This window comes from Centroberyx gerrardi, chromosome 23, assembly GCF_048128805.1.
Source record: "Centroberyx gerrardi isolate f3 chromosome 23, fCenGer3.hap1.cur.20231027, whole genome shotgun sequence".
NCBI lineage: Eukaryota > Metazoa > Chordata > Actinopteri > Beryciformes > Berycidae > Centroberyx > Centroberyx gerrardi.
This window is the reverse complement of record NC_136019.1, coordinates 4,948,159-4,968,339: the sequence shown is the minus strand read 5'-3', so window position 1 is coordinate 4,968,339 and position 20,181 is coordinate 4,948,159. Positions and strand designations below refer to the sequence as shown.

The following is a 20,181-nucleotide window of genomic DNA, read 5'->3' as shown; positions in this document are numbered from 1 at the left end:
GCTAGCTAATAGCTTACTAACTAGTAAGCTAGCTAACTAACTTCCCTGCTAAATTCAAGCAGTTGTGGTTGTTGTTCCCAAACTGCTAGCTAATTTTATAACTATTTGGTCTATCTGAAGTTCTCACTTATGTGTTGAAGTAATGCTAGTTTTATATATATATACTGTATATACTATATATATATATGGCAATCTCCCGGGAAGAGTTTCCCACCCCGAGTGTTCAAAATGGCTGCCATGTGAATAAGGTCAATACTTGTGCTCATAACAGAACAGCATTAACAACAAGGACCTCATGCATAATGTAACATAAAAAACACATGATAAAATACATGACAAAAACATATGACCCCCTCCAACCCCACCCCATAAATAAAAAAAGCATACAGCCATGGATGTAAGGCTTAAAAACTCCAACTAACTACAAAGTCCAAGTAGCAGATCATCTTAAAGGTATAATATTAATATTATAATATATTAGTCGTTTTTGGAAATACAAGGTTTTCACCTGGCGGCTACAATATATGTGCTTTTCTTTTCTTTCTGTAAAATCTATGCTTCTACCTTGAAATCCTCCAAATCAGTCTCAGTCCAATGTGTTTACATTCTGCACAGACTTTGCTTTGTTGAATTTCTTTGACTCTTCCCTTCACATGGAGGAACTCCAACTCTCTCAGCGTTATCTCCAGCACATCTGACAGGCCTGTTTTGCGGTGTGATTGTTTCATTGCTCTGTTATCAACCCTGATCTCTCAACAGATTAAACCCAGCGCTGTAAACTCAATTATTTCTCAAGAAAGATCCTGAATTGATGAACGAATGAACCACCTGATAGCAATTTTGGTGTTTTTTCCAACCTGCATTGAAAGTTCACAAGATCATTTATGTGTTCGGTGAGTTTCCTGACCCTTGGACTCTTTGAAACATGTTAAAAACACGGGTATCAATACAAAAATAAGCTTCATTTCCTCATTCCTGACACCCTTTTTGCAGACACACGTTTTTTTTCTTTGCCCGACAACAACCGACACACGCTGTTTATCCAGCTCAGGTGACCGGCCCAGCATCCAGCGTCCCAAAGTCCAACTGTCAAAACAATCTAAAGTCCGCCGCGGTCATGAGAGCCCGGATCAGCTGAGCAGGGGGTTTTGATCGGCCGCACGCAGCAGGCCGCCGTCCAGCCTTGTTTGTTTGGTGTCAGTCTGGCTCTTCAGTCGGTAAACAACAGAGACGGGGCCGTCCGGTTTGACCCGAGACGGTCCTGAGTGGATGAAGGATTAAAAGTGATGTGAACACAATGACTAAGCACTTGGCTCAGCAGGGCCAAGAGGGATTTCTTTTGTCTTTTTCTCAGGTTTGATCACACCTGCAGTTTGTTTCCTTTGGTCCGAATCATAGTGGAAAGGTTTATTTTATTTGCATTTTTTGCATTTGGTTCGTTTAGATTCACACTGTCCAATTACAAGCGAATCGGAGCTCGTAAACAAAAGTCACCTGACTCACAAGCAGCTTCTTTATTGGAGTTTCGGTAACCTGTCTTCCTGCCAGTTTAGAGATTTTAGTGTTTTTGGGGTTGAAACAAGTGAACTTCAGCCTCTGGATATCTAATAGAAGTGCAGGAAAGTAAATGTCCATAAAAATTTCTTTCAACTATCTTCACAGAATTGTGTTTTCCCTGATCTTGACATTGTCTAATCCGAAAATATAGGAAAGTATCAATTCAAAATGTTACGGTCCCGTAAGAGAAATTAGGTTTGCGGAAAGGATTTACAATAAAAACACACTATAAAAACACGGTCAAATTTAATAAAACACCGTCAACACAATAAAACCCCCGTAACAGATCGCCACAGCATGCAAAATTCCAGCTAACCCCCGCTGATAAGATCGGACAGGGAGTCAACAGCTCAATATAGTGCAATAAAAAGAGAGCCGTGCGTTATTTCATGAGCAAATTAGGCAATCTGGTTCCAGAGGTTATAAACAGTTTAACCCTTTAAACCCCAACTTTCCCGACTTTCCCCTTAAATTTCCCCTTAAGTAGCTTCAAAGTTCGAAATGTTTTTTTTCCCCATACTGGAAAATATAAAATCTATATTCTGTATATGCTGTTCCAACACTTTCTTTCTTGAAGCTCTAGCTGCCTCTATTGAGTGAAATATTCAAATACAAGACGCCATGGTTTTTTTTTATGGCTGCAGCATTACATCAAATGGAAAAAATCTAGATGTTTGTGCACCATTTTATACACATTTCTCTGTAACTCAGCCTGACATGTTTGGTGTCTTTGGAAACCTTGTTATCTTGACTAGAATTTAAAATAAAGTCCTGTGGGTTTGAACAAAGCTTTGGGTGCACAACAGAATCGTGGGGTCACTGCTATCCAACCAAACAATTTCTTTGGCATTGGGTTTCAGTGGAGAGTTTTAGTCTCCCATGAGGGTCTGAATGCTGCTTCAGAGGCTTTTCCATCCTGCAAAGAGTAAAATTCTGGGGGAAATACTGACATTTTGGCATGAAAATGGTCAACTTTAAATATACAGAATATCGGCACAAAATATCAGCTATCAGCAGCTTCAATCCAAAAATGCTGGTATCGGTTTTGGCTTTCAAAAACTCATATTGGTCGAACCCTGATATAGAGCTTACTTTAGGGAAAGAATGGCTTGTTACATACTGCCTTCAGGTTGTGTTAAGACTCACGGGCCTACAGACACTTATCTTTGACAATATCAGGGTTTCTAACTACGTCAGCGCCACTGAATTTTTGTGATATGAAGCCTTCCCTATATATTTACATTTTTATTTTACGCATTCAGCTGACAATGACTTACAATGAATGCAACAGCAGAATAAACTTCAATTCTGAGATTAGTGCCAACCACTAGTATGCAGCACAAGGGTCAAAACCACAAGGCTGAGGTAACAGATATAACAAATATTTCTGTGAACCTAGAATATTTATGTGCCTCCAAAGATGATTACATTTCCTAGCATTGAAAGTCAGCGTTCATACATTTATCACTGAATATAATGAAAATACAACTTGTAAAAGCTTGCAAACTTGTATGTGCCTGTTCCTGTACTCCTTATGTCCTATTTATTGATCAGTTAGGAGTTAAGAGCAGTCAATCACCATATCACACATGGTGAAATAAAGAATTAGTTTGTTTACATCTTCCTCCAAGAAATGCAGACATGTTTTTTCCACCAGAGGGGTCAGGTAGGGGTTCAGTCACAGGAGTGATGAACACATCAAACCTGTGATATACTGAAATTTCACTTAAGCAGAAGAAATGCTGGCATAAAAATCTACTTTAGTGAGTAAGAGTAAGTAAAAATCTTTCCCCTTGCAATGCAAAAACGATGCAGAATGTAAAGCTTTACGCAATAAAGTGCATAAATAAAGTAAAGCCAGGTTACTCTTCACTGCTGACTGACTGTTCACCGCTAAAGGCTCCACAAATAGTTCATTTACTATTGGCCAATTTCTTACGCTTATGGAGAGCGGCGACATTTGGAGTCTTTAAAATGATCGATTTAAAATGTAGTGAAGTTGGCTATAATGCATCAGTCAAAACATTGGGTGAAAGTAATATTACTGACTTCAAAAGTACTCAGTGCAGTGTAATTGTAATTTGTTACTTCCACCCTTGGTTACAGGACAGTCTGTCGAAACACAAGGCTGCCCTGACACCCATTTATGTCACTACACACAGGCACATCCCTCTTAAACCCCTAAATCTAGCTCATGTAAAGAAACATGCGCTCTTATTGACAGCTGTTTGTTTTCTGTTTGTCTGTAGTGTTGAAGCCTGTAGCTGTAAGCTGCTTTCTGTGGGGAAGACGGACCTAAGCAGCGATTTTCTCGAAATGTTTTTGAGAAACTTGCCTTTGACCTTTAGTCTGGATCTAATTAACATACAGGCTTTATTGGCAACGTGAGCTTAATTGACCGTTTCCACCGCACATCTGTTTGAAGCGGGTATCCAGAGCAACTTACAGAGCATCAGCAGATAGGGTTAAACTCCTGGATTGTCTTTGTTCCAAGCAAATGATGCTGTGGTGCTTCTGGTGGTCAAATATAAATTGTTCCGCAACCATTGCAATAACAGCGTCAATGCTTGGCTTGAAAATGATATGAAAACTGAAAACCTTCCTAATTTGGAGCTTTATCACAACGCAGCTCAAATGTTTTATATCGACCATATAATTAACAATACAAATGAGGAACCGTGGATAGATATTGAAAATCATCAGTTACAGCCTAATAGTTTTTTTCTAGCTCTTTTCTCCAAGCAAAAAATTAAAACAGTAAATTTTGTAATTAATAGTACATTAAATGCTTGGAAAAAAATAAAAAAAATACTAGGTCAAGAATTAGAAATCCCCAAACATATACAAATTTGGAATAACCCTTAAAAAACGCCCAACTACACTGGGAGACGTGGATAAACTGTGGAATTCAGAAATTATCGGATATTATAAATAAAATAAATATTTAATTTAATTATAAATCATAACTCAGTACTTTCATTTCAGGAACTAAAGAATAAATATAAACTAAAAGAGAAACAGAATTTTTTAAGTATTTGCAATTGAAAAACTGGATAACAGATAACTTTGACCTTAGAAATAGAGTTTCAACTGAGATAGGGGAAATTCGAAATAAAAGGGATAAAAAGAGATGATTAGTGGGTGCTGTATATAATATTCTTACTAAAGCTGAGGGCAATGAAGAACTGCTACAGAATATATATAACAAATGGAATAAAGATCTTGGTATGGTAGATGCAAAAAAAAAAATGGGAGGAATGTTTACAACTCACATACAAAATGTACGTCTAATACAGTATAAATTAATGACAAGAATATACTATAGTAGAGACAAAATTCATAAGTTTGACCCCAGCTCCTCTGATAGATGTTTAAAATGTGGCACGCAGAGTGACTCCCTCATACACGCCTTTTGGTATTGTGAGAAAATTAGAAAGACTTAGGAGAACATTGAAAGATGGATTTCAAGAACTTGTAATTGTAAATGTTGGGAAAATAAGATACCCAACTGGATGGCAAACTCTTCTTTCGTCATTAGTTTATAAGAAGCTAATATTGCAAAACTGGACAAATAAAGAAGCACCTACACTTCAAAAATGGAAAACATGAATGAAATATTACTTGAGTATTGAAAGGACGATGTCGGAGGACAGCAACAAAGAGAAACTATTTCACAAGATATGGAGATCAATTTATGAAGCTCTGTAGATTGAGTGGAGCCGCAAAATCACAATCACCCAGCATCCATAAATTTTAAGGAACCCTGTTTTCATTTTTATTTTGTTCTGTTTTGTTGTGTGTGTGTGTGTGATAAGTGTGTATATGTTTGTGTGGGTGGGGATGCTATATTACCTGTGATGACAACCCTATGTGACTGTATGATACTTGTGGATGAGCAACTCAAACAGGGTCAAATCATGAAATTTGATTTCTTGAAGGAATGATGATTATGTAACATGTTGAAATATTGAATGTATTGTATTCAGACCCTTACTCACTCAATAAAAAAAAATAAAAAAAATGAAAATGACATGAAAACTGATACTGAAACGCTCCAACACACCAACGAGCTTGAAAAAAGACCTGACGAAGGATTTGGCCTGACGAAGAGCTCGAGGGCCCGAATCATTGTCAATAAACCTGATGATGATAAACCAGGAAGTGTGAAACGTTCCTTCACCCGGGGTTGAGGAAGACGTTAAGCCAGGGTTAAAGCAGCGTATGAAAAGCGTCTAAAGTGACCAGATTTTTTTTTTGAGCAAATCCGGGGACATTTGTGGCTCCACACTTTCATTCACTGTATTTGAAGGAAGCAACTGCAAAAATCTAAAAAAAAAAAACTTTAGATATTAATGTGACATTTTTGTTTTTTGGACAAAGCCACAGTTAGCTGAGGTGAGAGACGGGAATTTGAGTCATTTGTGGCTGCTAGCAACAATTTGAAATTTGGTTTATTACAGTAATGTGACAAGAACTTTGCTACATAAGGTGGTTTTTATGTGGTTTAAATACAATTTTGAAGAAGAATACAGAACTTTAAAGCTCGAAACTGATCATTTCTATTTAAAATAAGAAAAGAGATGGAAATAAGAGAAGAGAGGAAATCCGGGGGACATTTCCAGGGACAAAGCACCAAATCAAGAGACTGTCCCCCAAGAGCTGAAGACCTCCAACATGGCCGCCAGAGAGTGCGTTACATCACCTGAAAGCCTTTTATATGAGGATTGTGTACAGTCTGAGCATTTTAGGCGTTGAACATCTGACAATGAGCGAGCGGGACGGGGTTCAGCGTCTCCTCACTGTTGACGGACACAGTGTGGCTGTTGCAGGGACCGAACCTGTGATCTTTACGTTACGGGACGGTCTCTGTACCCCTCAAGCCGTCCTGCTGCTGCTGCTGCTGGTGGAGGCAGAGGGCGGCCTGGTCGGGTTATCCCAGGTGAAGCCTCTGTAGCCTGGGGGAGGAGCTGCCGCCGCCTCCCTGATGACTGACAGACTTCCACAGCAGGGCCGGGGCATGGCTAGATGTGTGTGTGTGTGTGTGTGTGTGTGTGTTGGGGGGAGCTGGGGTCATTCAATGTCTGTGTATTTGTCGTCTGTGCATTTGTTTGAATGTAATAAACAAATAATAATCAATAAATAATGTGATAAACATCCCACTGCTACAGTGTCTGTGCGTGTGTGTGTGTGTGTGTGTGTTTATGTGTGTGTATACGGGTGGGAATATGAATGCAGGTATTGTCAGTGTGTAAATGAGTGAATGCGTATTTGTGTGCACAACTTCATCCTGTGCGCATGTTTGGTTGCGTGCTTGTGTGTTAGCATGCCTCCGTGTGTGTGTGTGTGTGTGTGTGTGTGTGTGTGTGTGTGGATGATGAGGACCAGGCCACTGGACCGAGCGGGGGGCATTTCAACACCAGCATGTGACCCGCTAGAGTTTCATTACTGATGGACGAACCAGTGGGGCCACTGGGGATGTAGACTGGTGCTAGAGTTTCAAAACAACACCGTGTGTGTGTGTGTGTGTGAGAGTGCATATGTGTGTATGTGCATGATGTGGGTCAGACCACATCCAAATCCAGTTGGCTAGTATGCCGTGTGTTATGTGTGTGTGGGTCCGATGTACGCGGCTTTTCAACTATTAGTGCGGCTATTAACATCTTTGTCAGTGAGCGTATCCAAAATCCCCGGCATCCCCCCACTGACCCCTCACACACGCACACACACACATGCAAACACACACACACACACATAGTTTCCCTAATGAGAGAGGATGCGTCAGAGTTTCACCTGACCGCATCTCATTTCCATGTCTCTCAGTGGGAGGCCTGACCTCACCGAGGCTCAGCAACAGCATCTGTCTTCCCTGCCACATCCAAGCAAATCTCCTATTTAGGTAGCGGATGAATCATCCCAAAATACGATATCTTCCAATTGGAAAACATGGCGGCTGCCTGAAAGCCACCTTCGACTTGGAAGTAAAACTCACTTTGGATTACTAGCTGAAGTTATTAGCTAACTGAGAACCCTGCTTACAAAACGGGAACATTTTAAATGACAAAATCAGGTGCATTTTTGAAATATTGAACCGTGCACATGAGGTTTTTTCTTAATGTATCAATGCATATGAAGGGCTTCATTCCAAAATGTCACATACCCAGTTTGGAAAAATGTTGCTACCTGAAATGCAGCCAATCACAGCTGATTTTATGTTCAAAAACATAACTATTCTGTGGGAAAAGGTCTTAAAGAAGTCAAATAATAACTCCTAATGTGCTTTACTAGAGGCCTTTCATCTCCAGGCAGGACGTTTGATTCATGTGTGTGAGACGGGCAGCAGGCGTCTTGTTTCAGTCGGTTTTGAAGGGATCATTTCAGAGACGGCGGGACGTCCCGCAAAATCAAAGATCAAAACATCTGCTAGATTAATGATGGATGGAAATCCCTGCTTCAGGTTTTCTGGAGGATCCAATGACAACAAGCAGCGCACTGTGTGTCTGACCGTCTGTGGATGACGTGAACCTCCAAAATAAAAGCGTCCTCGGCTGCGTTCACACCGCAGGACTTCATGCTCAAATACAAATTGCTGACTCATATGTCTTTTTTTTTTTTTTAATTCTAGGATGAAACCCAGATCTGATCGCACGGTGTGTCACCCTCAAGTTGGAACTGTTTTGTCTTTTTGCAACTAGGTTCATGCAACAGCCAATTAAAACACTGATATCACGGCCTAACAGTCGCAAAAGATGTCACATCCGTTTTTATACTGAAACTTCAAACACATCTGAGAACATATTGAGTTCTGACTGACTGTGGCGTCTCCTCAAGTCGGCCTTTTTGCTTTCTTTCCATTGTCCTCCATGCCATTTATAACGATCGTCTTGTGTAAATGACATAAGGTTTACTTATTTTCACGGCAACGATGACAAACTCCGATTTAAGCGTTCAAACACAAGTTGCATGTAGTTTGCATGCTTCAAGATCCAATTTTGTAGCACAATATCCATGTAGTACAGATCAGAAGTGAAAAAAAAAAAAGAGAAAACATGAGATCTGAGTCACATGAGAGGGAACAAATCAGAATTGGGACTCTTTCTCCGGCAAAACCACCAGCAAACCTCCGTTCACTGTCTGCAGTGATGGGGGAGCGAGGCCAGGTGGTGGAGACGGTCTCTTCTGTATCCTTACATGTCCTTAAGGCACATTAAACCTCTGTAATGTAACATTTGAATCTTGCATATTTATAAATTAATTTGGCGGATTCCAATAAAGCTAAATGTATTCGTGTGGAACCTAAGCGAACTGAGCTGAACATTATGAATCAAATAAAAGACAGTTCAACAAATCAAACACATTCAATCATAATGTATGGATTACAATTACATGTTCTGCATCAAATACCAGCTGAAAGGTTCCTTTAACATTTTATGATATTCAGTATTGATAACATATAACAGAATTTCACAGAATTTCACTAAATTAAATCCAACATCCAGAAATTCCAGAATAGGTTTTTTTTCAAATTCTAATTCCACAGCTGAATTGGAATTGATTGATGTATTTGCATATGCATTCATGCTTAAGAGTGTGTGTGTGTGTGTGTGTGTGTGTGTGCTGTAGGTGTATTCTTATGTAGCTGATGCTCTTATCCTCAGCAGGAAGGGGTTCAGTGTCTTGCTTCGGGACACTTTGGCAGGACAGTGTGTCTTTTGTGGGAAGGGAACACACTAATCCTTTTGGGGTTGTTTTGGTGACGGGACAGTTTATCCACACACACCTGAGAGTGTGATCTAATGTGTTATGGTGCGTGGGGCGGGGGGGGGGGGGGGGGGGGGGGGGGGGGGGGAGCCGGCCAGGGAAATACAATCAGTCAAAAGATCAGCGTGTGTTTCCAGGAAGCAGCGGGCTCTAATGCCCAGCTTAGAGAGCTAAGACAACAACCCTGCACACACACACACACACACACACACACACACACACCTATCCCCTCTTGTCTCCATAGCTTAGCCAGTATCAATCAGGAAGTAGATTAGACGAGAGCCTGCAGCCTCAAACAGCTTAGACACCAAGACAATAGCTGCAGAAAAAAAAAAAAACGTATACCTTTTCTCCCTGGTATTCATATTCAATTTAGCACTTTTCCATCATTTTATGTTAATTGTATGTGAATCTATGTAATGTATGTATGTTGGGTGGTTTTTACTATAAGTCCTTGAGGTTTTTGTTTTATACCACCTGTGCATTGTACGCTATTGTATATATTTGTTCATATTTTCTCTTTTCCAAATTGCACAAATTTTAGGAACACAAGGATATTTGTTACATCTACTGTCTGGATGCTCAGGCTTTGACCCTTGCACAGCAATTATTATTTTTATATGTAATGTTGGTGATTTAGCAATTTAAACTGATTCTACTGTTGCAGTCAGGTCCACTGAATCAATATTAGGATGATAATATATAGGATTAAATAGCACAAGAGCTACTATTGTTTATGATTGTAATTATTATAAATATATTTGACATTTGACAAGTGCAGTTTTTGATTATTATAGTGTATTGATGATGGAGGTTTTCTATACATAAGGGTTACTAGCCTAACTAATGGGGGTGGAAATAAGCATTTTAACATATTTTGTGTGGACATTCCTCTTTTTTTGCTTCAATACAACAGACAAATCTCTATTTCACCTATTTATTTATTCATATCAGACAAATATGCTGACGTTTTTGCCTACTGGCCCTCATTACAGCTAGTAGGTGACAGAGATATTCAGTCTATTCTGTTCTGTTTTGTTTTGAAGACCTGTGTGTGTGCTACTGTTTGCCTTTTGGACATTAGACAGTGGAAATATGTTTTTGGTTTAGTACCACCAAGAAAGAAACACTAAGAAGGCTTTCAGACATCAACTATTTTTAATGTCTTTGTTGTCAACGAGTCATTAAATTAGCTGTAGCCTGCTGTGTTGAACCAGAGCAGCTGCAGGGCTGACAGATATTGGCTCGGCGCTCCCTCTAGCGGCGGGTTCATCGAAATGCAGTGTCACTATCTCAGTGGTTTTTAATAGTTAATAGTTTAGGAAACAATAACGAGCCTGACATAATCGATAAATAATCCCCGACAGTCTGATTCAAGACACGAAGACAGAGAAGCAGAGACCAAATGACGTTATCACAGGATAAAGTAGCCTACAAGCTTCCGCCAAAAATAGTCCGGCAGCACTGCAACCATAGCAACGTGCCGTTCAGCCGCTAACCAGCAAGAGTTACGTGTTCTCCGTAAGTAATATTAGAAAAAAAATATTCCATGTTTCTAGTCTCTGTTAAGCTCTCTGTTGGTCTTTGTCTGCGCTAACCAAGTAATGTTTGTTTTACCACAAGGTGTCGCCAGTTAATGCGATTAGAAAGCAACAAAATAGACCGGGGCTTCTTGACTGCGGAGTGATATGATTAAAAGTTTTTCCCAAGTGTTTTGTTAATCAGGAGTGAGCTGGTTTGGGTTGTAACGTTATGTATTATCAATAGAAACCTATCCATTCCGGTCACAGCCATTAAAATGGATTCTAATTAAAGATACTTGTGGAAAAATGAGAGGATTAGTCTACTTCTGGAAACAGTCTGCTTATAAAGTGAAAGCAGAAGGCAATTTAATGGCAGGTGTTCTACATCTTAACAAAATGTGACATGGAAGAAAATTAGTGTTTGTAGTCTATACAAACCTGACAGTGCCCTGGACTTTTTCTTGCCTGTATGGCACCTTTATACCTGAAATATGTCAAAAGTACCTGAAAGTAACTTTTGCACCGTGAGATATACAGCCTAATGTTAATCCACCATCAGTGTTCAATGTTATTTCAATCAGTGTTATTCAATCACTGATTTAACCATAGACCATAAAAGGATTTAACATCAAATCAACATTGAAACAATATAAAATGAACCCTGCTTTATGTCCAGCAGGATTCTTGCCAGTAAAATATCATGTAAATCTCAACTCCTTTCAATCTGAGACCAAGTGGGGCTGAAAATGACCTGAAACAGTATTTTGTTTTTCCTAATGGATACGTCACTTGTTTATGTATTAATGTTGGGCCGTCCCCTTGTTTATTTGCATTTGTCTAAGTCAGTGTTGTATATAATGTAATGCATATATTTATTGCTGTATGCTTTATGTATGCATTTATCGACTGCCAGTTGTCAAGCAAACTGCTCCTAAAAATCCAGTCTAGTCAACTCTACTGTAGTCTATTTTACTCTATTCTACTGTAAGCTACTCTCTGTCATGGCGGTAGATGTACATTTCCACAGGACAACACTTTGGACATAGTGTTTATTTCAGTCTTAAAAGTTTATAACAACTTCTGGATAACATGACATGAAAACAAAAAAAAAAACAAAAAAAAAACAAAAAAAATAAAATAAAATAAAAACAGAATTTTTGAAAATTAATACACGTTTGTATCGCACCCCAGGTTGACAAAATTAGAATTCATAAAAGCAGTTTTGAAAAAAAAAAAAAAAAAAAATCACAGGAACCCCCCCCCCCCCCACCCCCACCCGACCCCTCCCCCCCTCCCAACAGCTCTTGTAGACTTACAGTACATCAGGAATCTATACACCTGACCGGAGTGGAGCATCAGGAACTGTTAACACCTGATTTAAACGCAGTATAGACACTGAAACCTGCTTCGGATTCAACAGGGTCGAGTGTGAACACTTTGATCCGGTGTCAGACGCGAATTCATGTCGGCGAAAAAGTGGGATTTGAAACCAGGATCTGGGGGTGCAGACTGAAACAGAGCTTGTGGCAAAACGGGCCCCCTCCCCCCCCCCCCCCACCTCCCCCCACCTCCAAAAAAAACCACGACCGAAGCCCAGCACCCATAACATGTTTTATTTAAAAAAATATCGGGAACACAATTAATTCAAATCCTTTCTCGCATGAATATCCGTAACATTCCCCAATCAATAGCCTACCTAAAAGCAGATTCCCCTTTAATTGAGTTCGACATTGATTATTATTACTACAAATTGAATACAAAAGGTTTAAGCGATTGGCATTGTTAATATCATACAAGACTGTTATGTCTCAGGGAAAAATGGCTCTGTCTGTGCTCAGTAGTTAGCTTTATTTTCGGTGAAATGCATGACCTTTGTTTTTTTTTTTTCTGGTTGAAAATAGTGAACAATCTCCCCGCAGCCGAATAAAGTTTATATACCTTTTTTCCTCTTTTTTCAAATATATATTTATTATATATAAAATACTGTTTCATTCATAAAAGCCTTACTTTGTACAATATCTGAGTCGATGTGTGTCAGTGAGCGATGAGGTGAATGATATGAGTGTGTGTGTGTGTGTGTGTTTGAGTGTGTGTGTGTGTCTGTGTGTGTGTGCGTGTGCACGCGTGAGTGTGTGAGTGAGTGAGCGAGCGAGCTAAAAAGAACCTGGAAGATTTTCTCATAACAAATAGCTGGTACCGATTCATGACCTAATACACTAAAAAAAAAAAAAAAAAAAAAGGTGTTTTACACAATATACACATTTTATTACTTACAAAAAAAAAGAGAAAGAAGACGTAGGCCTATCGTTAGCAGGCTGGGCTACAGCAGGGTTAGTACCACCAAATGAAACGTAACACAACAGAAAAATGACGGAGAGAGAGAGAGAGAAAAGTAGAGTTTGTGAATGGAAAGCTAGTAAAAAAAAAAAAAAAAAGGCAGTCAGTCTCACTAAGGAAAGCTCATCGTCAGTGCAACTCTTATCTTGGATGTTCCGAAGTCAAAGTGCCGATTTGGTAACCGTGGAGACCATCCACTCCTCAATAAAACAAAAAAAAAATAAAAAATATGGAGCACTTCTCTCTAGAAATGTATGTGCCACATGTTTTCGCACCTACGTCAAAAGTGATTTTTTTTTTTTTAAAAGAGAGAGAAAGGAGAAGGAAACGATTCTCTTCTGGGAGAGAAGAGAGAAGAATGAAAAATGCACGTTTGTTGTCACACATCCGTCATGGCACCATTTTTGTGGATATTTTTCTGCTTTCATTTTGAGGTACTTCTTTTAAGAAAAATAAAGACTAAATATAAGATTTATTTATGTCAGTTTTTTTCTTTTTTTTTTTTTTGCTGTGTTGCACAGTAGCACCATTGTTTTAGTTGTAGTTTTTTTTTTTTGTATTTTCCGGAAGACAATGCACCATTGGAATTCCACCTCGTTGCCACGACGACGGCCTATCCGTCACCGCGACTACCGCCGCCCCCTCCTCGTCACCTCATCATCCAATCATCTCGTGTTGTCGGTTGGGCGTCCCCGGCAACGGTAGTTCTACTGGTTGCCGTGCGCTGTTACGTCTTCTTCATGCAGACCACGCAACGGCTGACGCGCGTCCGTAGGTTTCCCGCCTTCAGAGTCTCCGACTGGGGCTTCCTGTGAGGGCCGAAGGGCAAAGGTCAAAGGTTAAGGTGGGGCGGGGAGAGTTCTGAGATACATATATGAAAAAAGAGATGAAAAGAAAACCGTTCTGAGATAAATATATGAAAAAAAGAGAAACATTCTGAGATATATATATGAAAAAAAGAGAAGAAAAAGCATTTACACTTTAGGAATTTAGCATGGAGCAACTTAAAGGGGAACGCCACCCATTTTAAGAATTCACATGTATTTATTTTGTTGTTGTTGTTGTTTTGTTTAATGTATTTATATCTTGAATATTGCATACCATCACCTTGATTGGTGCTTGAGGCAAGTAATGTATGGTGTATTTTAGGGAAGGTGTAATGTCTATTATATACCAAATAGAAGTGTTCTGATGATCCTTGTTTTATTATATGATATAAATAATTAAAAACAATTGATCACAAAAAAAAAAAAGAATTCACATGTGTTATTTCTGTGCCCCAGGACAGTTCAGTCAGTGTTTGTGAACTTGCACCGCTCTTTTCCTAAAGTCAGAAATCAGAGAGAGAGAACCCTTGAATTTGTGACCGGGATGTAAAATGGGGGGGCGGCTCCAGAGACAGTGAACGGGACGCTGACTTTGTGGAGCCATAAGATGCTAAAGTGAGTTAAAAACTAACGGGTATAAACCAGAATTTAAACCTCAGTTGGGTGCAAGAACTCACACAAAGATCTTACGGGTCAACAAAGTCAGCGCCCCCAGATTTTACATCCCAGTGACATCACAAAGAGCGGTGCATGAACAGAAGTATTGACTGAACTGTCCCGGGCCACAGGAATAACATAATGTGAATTGTTAAAATGAGTGGCATTCCCCTTTAAGATGAGTAAGCAGGTTGGGGTTCAGGGCACGCGGCTGTCGCAGGGGTCCGACCTGTGACCTTTCCACGTGCGTCCGTACCTGAACATCTCGTTGGGGTCTACGGTGGCCAGCCAGAAGCTGTAGGAGTTGCCGTAGTAGTTGCACGTCCCTCTGCCGTGGCACTCGATGAAGGGAGCGCTGCGGAACTCCTCCAGGCAGGAGCCGGGCGACGCCAAGGCCTGGCCGGAGCCCTCCGCCCCCGCACTGGTGTGCTGTGGAGGAGGAGGAGGAGGAGGAAGAGGAGGAGGAGGAGGAGGAGGAGGAGGAAGGAGGAGGAGGAAGAGGAAGAGGAGGAGGAGGAGAAGGAGGAGGAGGAGGAGGAGGAGAGGGAGGAGGAAGAGGAAGAGGAGGAGGAGGAGAAGGAGGAGGAGGAGGAGAGGGAGGAGGAGGAAGGAGGAGGAAGAGGAGGAGGAGCAGGAGGAGGAAGAGGAAGGAGGAGGAGGAGGAGGAAGAGAAGGAGGAGGAAGAGGAGGAGGAGAAGGATGAGGAGGAGAGAGGAGAAGGAGGAGGAGGAAGAGGAAGGAGGAGGAGAGGGAGGAAGAGGAAGGAGGAGGAGGAGGAGGAGAAGGAGGAGGAGGAAGAGGAAGGAGGAGGAGGAGGAAGAGGAGGAGGAGGAGGAGGAGAGGGAGGAGGAGGAAGGAGGAGGAGAAGGAGGAGGAGGAAGAGGAGGAGCAGGAGGAGGAAGAGGAAGGAGGAGGAAGAGAAGGAGGAGGAAGAGGAGGAGGAGGAAGAGGAAGGAGGAGGACGAGGAGAAGGAGGAGGAGGAAGAGGAAGGAGGAGGAGGAGGAGAGGGAGGAGGAGGAGGAGAAGGAGGAGGAAGAGGAGGAGAAGGAGGAGGAGGAAGAGGAAGGAGGAGGAGGAGGAAGAGGAAGGAGGAGGAGGAGGAGAGGGAGGAGGAGGAGGAGAAGGAGGAGGAAGAAGAAGAGGAAGAGGAGGAGGAGAAGGATGAGGAGGAGGAGGAGGGATGAGGTGAGCTGGCACATTACTGCCTGATTACATAGAACTTTGTCTGAAATCCCCAGCAGCTCCGTCTCAACTGCAGGACATGCTGGCAGTGTACAGTATATGTATGTAAAGTGTATTTATGTTTAGTCTGCTGTCATAGAGTCCGTCTTGTCTGCACTACACAGGCTTTGCAGTTGTGTCTCAAATCTCCTAGCAGCCGTCGGGCGCCATCATGGAGGTCCAGTGGAGAATTGGCTGTGTGCAAATAATATCTAAACATACACCAGCCAGGCTAGAAACAGAGAGCAGCTGATGCAGCTTGCTGTGGTGTGGCTGCAGATCCATTCAGTAACGTTCTCAGTAAAAGTGTCTGATAAGGTGGATTTGTTTCCAAATGTCAGTTCCATGACACAAGAAACTCTAGTTTACAAGTTCTGGCTTGACAAAAGTCAGCTTAACCAAAACAAACAGTTGGTTTTTGGCTTTCTTAGCTAGCTAACTAGCTAGCAGGCTAATTTTGCAAAGCCGCTGATGTTAATGTTAACTTGCGACTACTAGCCACTGCTAACGCTAGCTGCTACTAGATATGTTAGCTAGTGTGCTAATCAGATGTGTAAACAACAAGACAGTGATGGTTAGGTGACCAGATACTATGGCGCAAGTTTAGAAACACAATCAACTTTTCAGATGCATAGTATACAGTAGTAGATGCATTGTGTGTGTGTGTGTGTATGTGTGTGTGTGCAATGTTGTACCATCATGAAGGAGTATCCTATCCACAGAGCTTCCCAGTACGCCGGGCAGTTGGGGATCTGGATGGTCTGACTGTGGATCGCAATCACCATGGCTGGGGCTTCACACACTGAGCACCTAGACACACACACACACACACACGGAGGGAGAGAGAGAGAGAGAGAGAGAGAGAGAGGGAGAGGGAGAGAGAGAGAGATTTAAATATTGAATTTGATGTCAGATGGCAATTTCAGTAGCATTCTTTTTACCATTAGATGTCGGGCTTTACACAGATTTATGTTTGGTGTTTAGTTACTCTTTAAGGAAAGGTTTGACACAAGGAATCCCTCCATCCCTCCCTCTTTGAAATCCTTCTATCCCTCCATCCCTCCCTCCGTCCCTACCTGCTGATGAAGGGCTTGATGCTCTCTCCGGTGATGGGGGCCATGGACATGGGCATGGGCTCGGGCGTGGACAGCCAGTAGGAGTAGTCGTTGCGGGAGGCGAAGTTGCAGACGTTGTTGATGTTGCAGAACATGAAGGGCATGGTGCTGAACCGGCGCAGACAGCTGCCGGCCGTGCCTGGGAGGAGGGGGGAGTCGAGTCGAGTTTATAAAGCGCTTTTAACAGAAACGGGTTTGCGGTGAAGTGATTTACAGAGCAGCGAAAGACGTGAATTACAAATAAAATTGGAGAGAACGGATATCGCAAAGGGAGGAGAAGGAGAGAGAGGAGAGGGGAGATCAGAGAAAGTTAGTCAGAATTTCATCGTTTTATGTCATGCTGTTTGTGTTTAAATGTTGTTATTATTAAGGTTGCCTCTTGGCCAGGTCTGCCATGTGAAACCGTGGCACTCCCGGGTAAAATATAGGTAAAATAAAACCAAATGAACGCTCCGTACCGAGGTCCTGTCCGTGCGCCCGCTCGTTGCCCTGCACGTACAGCAGGGAGTATCCGTCGTAGATGAGGTTGGTTCCCTCGGGGCAGAAGGGGACGTCCTGGCCCTGGCTGTGCCGGGTGATGAGGAAGCCGTGGGCCGTCGAGGCGGATCCCGGAGGACCGGGGGGACCCTGCAGACCGTCCGAGCCCGGGGGACCGGGGTAGCCGCGCTGACCTGGGATCAGGAGACAGACAGAGTTATTATATCAGGAATGGAAAGACGCTGGGTGGTCAGAGAGACCGCTCTTAAACCGGAAATTAGGTAATTGTGAATTGAATGGTGTCAGTTCATGGTTCTGGGCTTCGCTCACCAGGCTGTCCGGCCGGTCCAGAATCTCCTTTCCTGCCGGTTTGTCCGCTGAAGCCGGGAGGCCCCTCCAGACCGGCATCTCCTGGGTTACCAGGCTGACCTGAGAGCAGGCAGAGAGGAGAGTTTAGAGACTTCACCTTCATTCTAATGCAATGCATCTGCAAAGGACTGATGCAGCAGTAATGACTCTCTTATTAGAAATGAACCAACCATCACAGAGTAATGCTATATACACGCTAACAGGATCCACACTTGTTGGATGGTAATTTTTTGACTCAGGCTCATAAAAAACTCTCTTCAGGTCTCTTGCCATGTGTTGATCGACCAGAAACTGTGACCTGCTGTACTTCAGGTCCCATCCCAGAGTTCAACAGCACCCACCTGAGAGTCCCTCCAGGCCTGGGGAACCTGGTGGTCCCCTGACACCGGGCAGGCCCTGAGGACCGGGGGCCCCTCGCTCTCCCTTCACCACGATGGGTGCTGCAGCCACACCGGGGTTTCCTTGAAGGCCTGGAGGTCAGAGGGATTACATTAGATTAGATTAGAAACTTTATTGGGATATAAAAACACATAAAGACATAAGACATAAAAACACATACAGTATAATAAAACACAGGCATAGGAATCAGTTTCTCAATACATCAGTTTGACATGTATTTTGTAGATGTGTATGTTTATGTGTTAGTGTTTTCCCTGTAATTGAATATGTAGATGTTTATATTGATTTCAATGGAGAAATTCAATGGTTTGTATTGATTTCAATGGAGAAATTCAATGGTTTGTATTGATTTCAATGGAGAATTTCAATAGTTTGTATTGATTTCAATGAAGAATTTCAGTGTCACAGAATCTTCAGCAACATTTCTGCAGGAAATAGTAATGTGTGTGTTTGTGATATACATGTTGTGGTGTTTGGATCTCATGATCATAAGTAGCTCAAGAGTTAAACATAAATACTTAATAACAAGCAGCAAAATAGCTGATGCAAAATAAAAGAGTAAAACAGATTATTAAGACTAAAAGAATGAGAAAAATATAATATATGAACATTAAATCCTATGTACATAGAATAACTTTAATTAAAAGCCAGATTAAAAAGACAATGTTTTTAACTTTTTCTTAAAAATACCAACAGAGCTCACCAACAGGTAGGTTGATTGTGATATTATTGACTTGAGAATTTAAATTTACTCTAACAGCTTCGGCTTTATACCTAAAATATAAATGTAAACTGTATTCACTCACCAGCAGGTCCGATATCTCCGGGGTCACCAGGAAGTCCGGAGGCACCGGGAAGTCCTGAGTCTCCCTTGGGTCCTGACAAGACAAAAAAACAGACACCATCAGCTTTGTGCCCTGTGTTTGTGTCCAAGCTTATCAATCACAACTCCTTTTTGGATGGGAAATATAATTGGGAAACGTCATCGTTCTGGACTAACCGGGGAATCCGGGAACGCCGGGCAGACCGATGTCTCCCTTCAGACCAGGAGCGCCAGGAAGACCGGAGGGACCCTGGTCACATGACACAGGACAGGTCAGAGGTCAGGAGAGTTACATCACACCTGACAATCAAATGCTGAAAGCGGTGTGGCCCGCACAATGACACACACACAAGATATCTTTGAGTTTAACTTATTTGTCCCAAGAAATTTAAGGTAAAAAAATCCTTCTTTTAGGTTTTCTTAGATGCTTTAAAGTCTTTTTCTTTTTTTGAAAATTCATCTGGGACAATTTGGGGCTTCATCAGTTCAACAAATCCTTTATGCTAATTCAGCCTGTTAAACAATATCGACTATATTTAGAATGGGGGTCTTCTTAGAGACTTAAAATTTTGGAACACATCGATCTGAGAGTTTTTCAAAATACAGAAAGTGGCAGTGGAAACACTTTTACTTACTTCCTTTTTTTCTCTTTTTTACAGATTAAAAAGTATGCAATTTTTTTCCATTTTTCCCAGTTTCTTGAGTGTTGACCTCTTTCTGAATTTTGACACTATTACCTTTTGATTCAACGCAACAAGCTTAAGTTTGATCGACTAGAAGGTGAACGCAAAGCTTTTTTTCAATTTAGCCTCAGTATGACCATACCAAACAGATTTAAGGTAAACCTTCTTGGCATAGCTTTTTTTTCTAAGAGTTTACTATTTCTCAGAGCAATTTTTAAAGTTTATCTGGGACAAATCAGCCTTTTTGTGGTGCTTGATCACTTCAAGATATGTGATTTAATCTATACCAAACAAATTTAAGGTAAAGAATCATTGTCATAGGTTTTCTTATACTCTTAAAGTTGGCTACTTCTCAGAAAACCCCAATTTTGAAAGGGACAAGTTTGCCGTTTTTGTGCTCGATCCAGTCAAGATACTTCTCAGTTCGCTCTTAC

General features: G+C 41.5%; 1 protein-coding gene across 1 annotated transcript in view; it reads right to left on the bottom strand.

Moving 5' to 3' along the window:
- Positions 1-12,709: 12,709 nt before the first annotated feature.
- The window catches only part of col4a5 (collagen, type IV, alpha 5 (Alport syndrome)), a 67,944-nt gene continuing 60,472 nt past the window's right edge, over positions 12,710-20,181 (bottom strand). Inside the window, exons 42-50 of the mRNA XM_078291573.1 lie at positions 19,242-19,314; positions 19,048-19,119; positions 18,184-18,312; positions 17,804-17,902; positions 17,455-17,667; positions 16,958-17,135; positions 16,577-16,691; positions 14,916-15,088; positions 12,710-13,984 (exon numbers count right to left, since the gene is read on the bottom strand). Coding sequence (XP_078147699.1) covers positions 13,903-13,984; positions 14,916-15,088; positions 16,577-16,691; positions 16,958-17,135; positions 17,455-17,667; positions 17,804-17,902; positions 18,184-18,312; positions 19,048-19,119; positions 19,242-19,314 — 1,134 coding nt within the window. The 3' untranslated portion in view covers positions 12,710-13,902. The remainder of the gene's footprint in view (positions 13,985-14,915; positions 15,089-16,576; positions 16,692-16,957; positions 17,136-17,454; positions 17,668-17,803; positions 17,903-18,183; positions 18,313-19,047; positions 19,120-19,241; positions 19,315-20,181) is intronic.